The 7,915-nt window shown below is 40.1% G+C and overlaps 1 protein-coding gene across 1 annotated transcript in view; it reads right to left on the reverse strand.

The window, feature by feature from the left end:
- sugct (succinyl-CoA:glutarate-CoA transferase) overlaps positions 1-4,622 on the reverse strand; it is a 136,499-nt gene extending 131,877 nt beyond the window's left edge. Inside the window, exon 1 of the mRNA XM_062521415.1 lies at positions 4,472-4,622. Coding sequence (XP_062377399.1) covers positions 4,472-4,565 — 94 coding nt within the window. The 5' untranslated portion in view covers positions 4,566-4,622. The remainder of the gene's footprint in view (positions 1-4,471) is intronic.
- Between the last annotated feature and the right edge of the window lie 3,293 nt (positions 4,623-7,915).

Consider the following 7,915-nt stretch of genomic DNA (forward strand, 5'->3'; position numbering starts at 1 on the left):
GGCGAACTTCAGGTCTATAGGAACTAGGGTTGGGCATCGATAACCGGTTCCGTCTTGGAACCGGGTTTAACTTATCAATTCCATCGACATCGTACGTCTTTTTTGTTATCGATTCCCTTAACGATTCCCTCAGCCTGCATGACGTCGGACTTTTTCCGGTTTTCCTGAAATTTTGTGTTACTTACTACACTCATACTAAAAGTCAACCCCGAGAGGAGGAAGAGATCCAAAGCCTGGCCCCATTTCACTAAACGTGATGAATATTCTGCCGTCTGCAACCAGTACAGTATTGTTATCGTGTAAGGGTAGTAATACCAGCAATATGTTAAAACATTTGTCCATGAAGCATGGGATTAAGCTCCAAGAGTGTCATGTGTTCGACAGCCTACGGAGGGGTGCTAACGTTGCCCGGTCCAGGGCTCCAGAGTGCATATGCGCCCAAAATGTTTAAGAGTGTGCCTGATAGTAATTCTAGGTGCACCTGACGCTGCTCGGGTGAAAGCATACGTTTCCTTCACAAGTTTTAATTGTAGACTATGCGTGCAAACTGTATATATAAGTAACCCCCTTGGCCCGCTCTCTCTCCCTCTCCCGTGCGCGCTCAATGGACACCCGCCCCTCGACATGCACATTCACATTCGTGAAAGCAATGACGCACAGAAGACAACTAGCGACATTATAATTAATTTCGGTTAGCATCATAGTAGGCTACTGCACAAATTTGATTCAAACTCTTGCATTCAAGTTGACTGATCATCTCAATGTTTTCCAACTCTAAGACTCAAAAGGGCCTGTCCCAAGGAGAAAAAGTATTGGTAACACTTTACTTGACGGGTTCGTTCATAACACATTCATAACAGCTGTCATGAACTGCAGATGAAGCATTCATGACTGTTTCATGAAACATGACTCAACATTCATACCTACCCTTTAATGAATGTGGAAGACAAAACATCAAAAACTTGTCAAAATAAAAGTCCAACAATCGCAAAGCAGCATTACTGTCTTTTTCGTTTGAGCCAACCAGATCATGTCACATCTTAGTCAACGGGGAAGTCCAGTGTCCAGGAAAATTTTGTTTTTTGTTTGTCTCTTTGTTTATTTTATGATCGTAACCTCTGAAGAATGCATAATTGTCTACACCAATGACTATAGATATATAAAACAGGAATGTCCAGCCTAGTTCACTTCCCAGTATGATGAATACTTCACAACTCGTATAGTAAAGTGACATTTGAAGTAGACTTCATAAAATATTTATAAGATGTTTACAAACACTGGAGAGGATCCAAACCTTGTAGGCCTATATGGATTACTAGATTGCCAGACTTTTATTTTGACAAGTTTTCGTCGTTTTGTCTTCCACATTCATGAAAGTGTTGGTATGAATGTTGAGTCATGTTTCATGAATCAGTCATGAATGCTTCATGTGCAGTTCATGACAGCTGTTATGAATGTGTTATGAATGAACCCGTCAAGTAAAGTGTTACCAAAGTATTAGCCTACCTTGCAACTTAAACACACGTGGGGAAACTGAACAGTCCAACCAGTAGAGTAGACTATAATAAGCTAGCCAACTATGCTACTTTGTTTACAATTTGAGGCTTCAAGCCGACAGCTGAATTAAAGAGGCATAGTTGTAATATGAATATGTCAATGTCATGAATATCAGAATTCAGAAATGTCAGTAGTATAGATTAGAATATATAAAGAATTATATTATATTATATATATACTGTAGGCTATATATGCATCTTTATAATTCTTTTTAAAGAATATGTATATTGTGTTTTAAATAAAAACAAGTTTTTTCTAAGCCTTATTGTTAAAAAATCATTCACATTATATGAAAGGAGAGCGATAAAAGGTGACCTTTTGGCGTTAAAGGCGATGCAATGAAAAATGTGGGTGCACCTATTTTTTGGGAATCGATAAGAGAATTGATAAGGAATTGGATTGATAGGCAGAATCGATAATGCCATCGATATTGATAAAAACTTATCAATACCCATCCCTAATAGGAACCCATTAATTTTTTAATGAAGTTCAACCGGTCTTCAGGTACCTCGTACGGGCATCTCGTATAATCCAACCCGACCAAATTCGATTTGTGTATATAAGGCCTAAGTCTATATAAGACATGTTAACTAGAAATGTAATTCCAAGGAATTACCAGTGCATGAAAATGCAAAAAACGTACAGATAGATAATGTAGATATGGTTACTAAGGTGTAGCTAGGGTAAACATGATGGTTGCATAGTTTAAAGAGAGTTGATAGTGTGAAGGTAGACAGTTTAAAGCTTAAACATTCCAGTTCTAACTTAACTAATGATGTCTAACAGGTATGTTAAACATACCTTTACGGAAATGTTAGTAAAGTGTTGTTGAAGCGTTGCGCAGCTGCCGCAGCGACATTTCCGGAAGGTACTGACTCGATTAAATTCATTCTGGACTCTCTATCCGGCCACATAAAGACGTGGGGATACTTCGGTTTGGCTTTAGGGACCCTCTACTCACTACCACGCAAGTGTAGTGTTGTTCGGAACAGTAGAAGAGGTATAAAAATAGCGTTTTGTAGTGGCGAAAGGACCTGCCCCGGTCACTTACAGGCTAACGAGTTTTGGCTAAAAACGGTGAACTCGAACTTTCTCAAAATACATCCGAATGACATGATTTTGGTGTCAACTCAACGTATGTACTCCCAATAGTCCGAAAAATTGATCTAAAGTGCATTTCACTCCGGATTATCCCTTTAATTTCAATGGTTGCTATGTTGGTTGCTAGGTACGTGGAGGTTTCATATAGTTGACTGGAGGCATAGTTGATGATAACTGAAAGTTGGAATGGTTGAACAGTTAAATAGTTGAGTAGTTTCAATGGTTAAAAGATTAAATAGTGTTTTATTGCAGTGAGGACTTTTATTTTGAAACAGTTGTGGGTAGAGGAAACAGTTAAACAGGATATGTAGTCTCAAGAGATTGTATGCTTAAAGCCTGAGAGAGGGAGATGCTGCAGGTGGCATGTAGCCTGGAAAACCAGCGCCAACTGCTGGACGGCAAAATGTTTTGCCGGCATTTGGGTCTGGCCTCGGACCACTGTACATTTTGAAAACACTGCCCTGAATCTGGCAGATGGCAACTAAACCAATCACAACGCAGAGATGTGTTTTGAATCAACGCGGGCGGGGCAGAGGGCTCTGGGGCGGGGTTTTGAGGGAGCGTTGGCCTATAGGCACAGACACGGTTTGAAAGACAACGGGTTGTGCTCATCAACAATGTTCCGTTGTATCCATTCATCGAGGCCAGACTAAATTAGACATCCAATCCATTTAGGCTGGTTTATCAGGCTAGGTGGCATGAACACCTGGGATAAGATTCTAATGCTTAACGACCCGATTGTGATGTCATAGAGGCCAATGTTAAGTCTATGGGGAAATATTTAATAGTTTTTAATTTATAGTTTAAAAGTATAAAAGTTACAACGTTGAAAAATACATAGCAGCCTTCTCCTATTGAAGACCTACGTTACAAGTTTGAATGAAGTTTCTAAGTTAAACGGTTCAAGAGAACTAGCAAAAGTGAAAAGTGGTAAGCGGAATAAGAAGAAGAAGCCTAGGAAGAACAGTAGCCTACAGTGCATTTTCAAACAGTAACGAAACAGTAACGAAAGGAAAATATCAATTTAAATGGCTGTTTAAATGGTAGCCTAATGCACTCTAGCACACCTTAAATATAACATAGGGTGGAATGTGAGGATATGCATCTGCAGCTGATACTATCTGCAGCTATGTGACGCAAATCCAATAGCTAAATGTCCGGGCGGTCTTTGAATTTGCTATAGATGTTGACAGCACAGTCTTTCAGAATTCAAATTATAATTTTTTGTGTTTGGTCAATTTCAAAATTGGCGTATGAAGCATAGACTCATAATTCATGCCATTTGCATTTTGCTACTGCGAGGTCCATGTAGCCTACGCCCCCATAAATGTATTTTGATTGAGTGAGCTGTCGGTCCCCCCAGTTTGAGAACCACTGCACTACATTGGCACAGTGTAATTCACTGTCTACTTTTTTTTTGCCGCGGAAGGGGCGATGTGGAGAACTTCCATGTTGGCGTAACAAACTAACCCCGTCCATTTCTATGGAGGATTTGATCTATTGGCTGTTGTGTCCTCATTAAGATCGTATTGTGGCATGCGTAATCAGGTTCAAGACACATTTGAACATATCCTGTTCGTTGACCAGGTTGTGGTCTTTGAACATCGTATTAATTTGTAGCCTACAACAACCTTTTCCCCATGTCTGATTTCCCAAAATATAGGGTTTAATTTCCCCCTGGGTAATAAGTCACAACCGTCAGGGAACATGCATTAATGTAGGCTAACGTCACATAGACACTGAGAGAGATTGGATAAAGCAATAGCCCATGATCGAAAAGTCTACGACGAGCACACAGGACAAACAGGTTTACCCTGTGGCTGATTGAAGAAGGTTGTGAACTGCTGTCGACCCATCTGAATGCGAAAGGAGATCAACTGCATTCTTTTAAGGCGAATAACACTCATCGTGCCCAACTTTGTAGCTACACAACTCAAAGTATTTTTATTTCTTCTTCTAATATTACTTTTTGCCGGTAATTGGCACACAGGTTTTAGGTGCATTACCGCCACCCTCTGAATAGGAGTGAGATCTACAATACTATCAGAATCAGAATCAGCATTAAAGGAAAATTATGCAGGATTGGCGATTTCATCGCCGGTTTCGCTTTCACTTTTCATTTTCGCTCGTTTTCTGCTGGCATATTTCTCTGCAGAGCTTCCCCTACAGCTTTAGCGAGTGTATTTTACAAAACTCCTCAGTCTGCCGTGCCTTTTCATGAGACTTGACACTTCCTGGAGTAGAGCGTGGCCAAGGGCTCCTGAAGTTGCAAGCGTGGTTCTACCGCTACAAACCACTAGGGCGGCCGAAAAAAACATCGTTCGACCGGTATGACTCATTTAATCATAACATAGTCCGTGAGCCAGAGGGGTTGGTCGTTACCGAAAAGGTGGCAAAGGCTACCATACCTTTTCTGAAATTCTGGAATCTCAGCTTTTCAATGATGTATGATGGCCATCTGACAAGAGTAGCTGTTTTGAGTTATGACGCATAATGTAAACTAAGGTTGAAGAAATAATGCGTATAAATCAAGCAGAACACTGAAATATTTTATTTTGTTATGTTTGGTATCATTTTAAAGGGGAGACTCTGAGCTTTCATTTAAATCCTTTTGTGAACATTTTGGATAAGTACAGCCAACCTTGGAGCTCTTCAAACCTTTAATCACACACATTTTCATGCCATTTCCCTGCCATCTTTTGTCTTTTAATCCTGTGGCACCTGGGAGCATCAGAGAAACAAAATCCAAACACTGAAATACTGGCATGACCCTAAGGATTCAGAAAATGTATCATTTACCCATATTATCTGATTTGGAGGGGATGATTTTCCGTCTTATATCAGACATGGCGTTTTTTCAAAGACATAAACAGTAGTGTACTATTACCCTTAAAGGGATAGTTCGGGTTTTAAGACACAAAGTTATATGGGTTCCCTGTCAGCAACGTTGTGCATCAGCACTGACTTAACCCCCGACAGCGTCCTGTGAGCCGAGATCCAGCCGGTTTTTGATCGTTTTTGATGCCGGACTATTTTCTTCAGCAAGTTTCTGGGGTCACGAAAGTAAAGTGTTTTTCTTCTCAAAACCATATGCGTTCAACAGAGTGATATATTTGCACCACAAAAACGTTGTCCAGCTGTCAGTAGCGCGCAGTGATAGGAATCGCGAAAAATAAGTAAGTGATAACGAGGTTTGAATTTTTCCTGGACAACGTTTTTGTGGTGCAAATATATCACTCTTTTGAACGCATATGGTTTTGAGAAGAAAAACACTTTACTTTCGTGACCCCAGAAACTTGCCGGACTACTTTCTTCAGCATCAAAAACCGGCTGGATCTCGGCTCACAGGACGCTGTTGCGGGGTAAGTCAGTGCTGATGCACAACGTTGCTGACGGGGAACCCATATAACTTCGTGTCTTAAAACCCGAACTATCCCTTTAAGGTTAATTTGTTGATATGTCGAGTTGAAAGTCTGAGGTAAATATATTTGAAATAATAATTATTGATACAGATCATTTTCAAAAAGTTGTTATACAGTGCAACACACTGACATGAGGAGTGACACAGTCCCTCTTGCATGAGCAGGACAGAAACTCAAGTACTGCTTGTGGACCAATGGAGACATTGAACTAGTCTATGGAGAGCTGCAAGTCACCATCTTGGTCCAGTCTAGACCACCCATGCTCAACTGGGGAAGGAACTTCAGGGTTGTTCTCGAGGCATCTTCTCCAGATAGCACCTTGATAGTTAGCTCTGAGACCGTGCTTCCTGAGAGAATCCGAGCATGGAGTTAACTGCCAGGATTCTACGCCTTTCTTTGCACAAAAAAAGTGCATACTTCATTTCATTGATGTTGGTGATTCTGGACTTGGAGCTGTACATTTGACATGTGAACTCCTTTAAGGCTGCATACAACGCGGGTGTCATTGCCCAGTCTGCCCCAACCTTCTGAAAGGTCTCACAGAAGTTTTCGGGCTGACACTTTACCATGGCCTGCAAATGCACTTACAGTATCGCAGCCTGTGTATACGTGTATTTTCTTGCCTGAGAACAAGGCATTCATTTTTAAATATAAATTCCAAGAAAGTGGGGACCTGATATAAATGATATGTGGTGGATATGTATTAAGGACCTTTTTAACTATCTAAAAATGCTGAGAATGCTGAACAACAACTTTTTCAAAATGATCTGTATCAATAATTATTATTTAAAATATATTTACCTCAGACTTTCAACTCAACATATCAACAAATTAGCCTAGGGTAATAGTACACTACTGTTTATGTCTTTGACAAGACTGTAAATCACCCCCTCCAAATCAGATAATATGGGTAAATGATACATTTCCTGAATCCTTAGGGTCTTGTCAGTATTTCAGTGTTTGGATTTTGTTTCTCTGATGCTCCCAGGTGCCACAGGATTAAAAGACAAAAAATGATAGGGAAATGTGTGTGATTAAAGGTTTGAAGAGCTCCAGGGTTGGCTGTACTTATCCAAAATGTTCACGAAAGGATTTAAATGAAAGCTCAGAGTCTCCCCTTTAAAATGATACCAAACATACAAAATAAAATATTCCAGTGTTCTGCTTGATTTATACACATTATTTCTTTAACCTTAGTCTACATTATGTGTCATAACTCAAAACAGCTACTCTTGTCAGATGGCCATCATACATCATTGAAAAGCTGAGATTCCAAGCTTTCAGAAAAGGTATGGTAGCCTTTGCCACCTTTTCGGTAACGGTTTCCATAATTTGAGGCCCTGGCTCACGGTCTAACAGTATGGAACGAATTGATCAACTGAAAAACGTTGCATACAAACCCATCGATATCTCAAAGTTGCGACACTACCATTGACTCCCGTGTACAAACAATGGCGGCACATCCGGTAGGCTATGTCATGGTCGTTCAGCTCCTTTCAATGGGATAATGAATGAATATCTCAGGTTAGTAGAGGACCTGAGAAAGATTTGTACGCGCTTCATTTAGCGGAGAATATCTCAACTTTTCTTCACTAATATGACCCCACTGAACAACATGGGATGTGTGCCAAAATCTCTATCCGGGACGAAAGTCCTGAAAATGACCACAATAGGTGACCCTATTTTCGCACTATTATCACACTACAGGTCAATGGGACTTGTTTTCCCCTTTATAGATATTTTCATAAACTTCTACCAGATTAATGTTCATATTAAGAGAAATACTTTTTGTAGCCTATTACATTTTGTCAAAAAATATGTTTTAAATATGCAAA

The sequence above is a fragment of the Sardina pilchardus genome, chromosome 19 (assembly GCF_963854185.1).
Source record: "Sardina pilchardus chromosome 19, fSarPil1.1, whole genome shotgun sequence".
NCBI lineage: Eukaryota > Metazoa > Chordata > Actinopteri > Clupeiformes > Clupeidae > Sardina > Sardina pilchardus.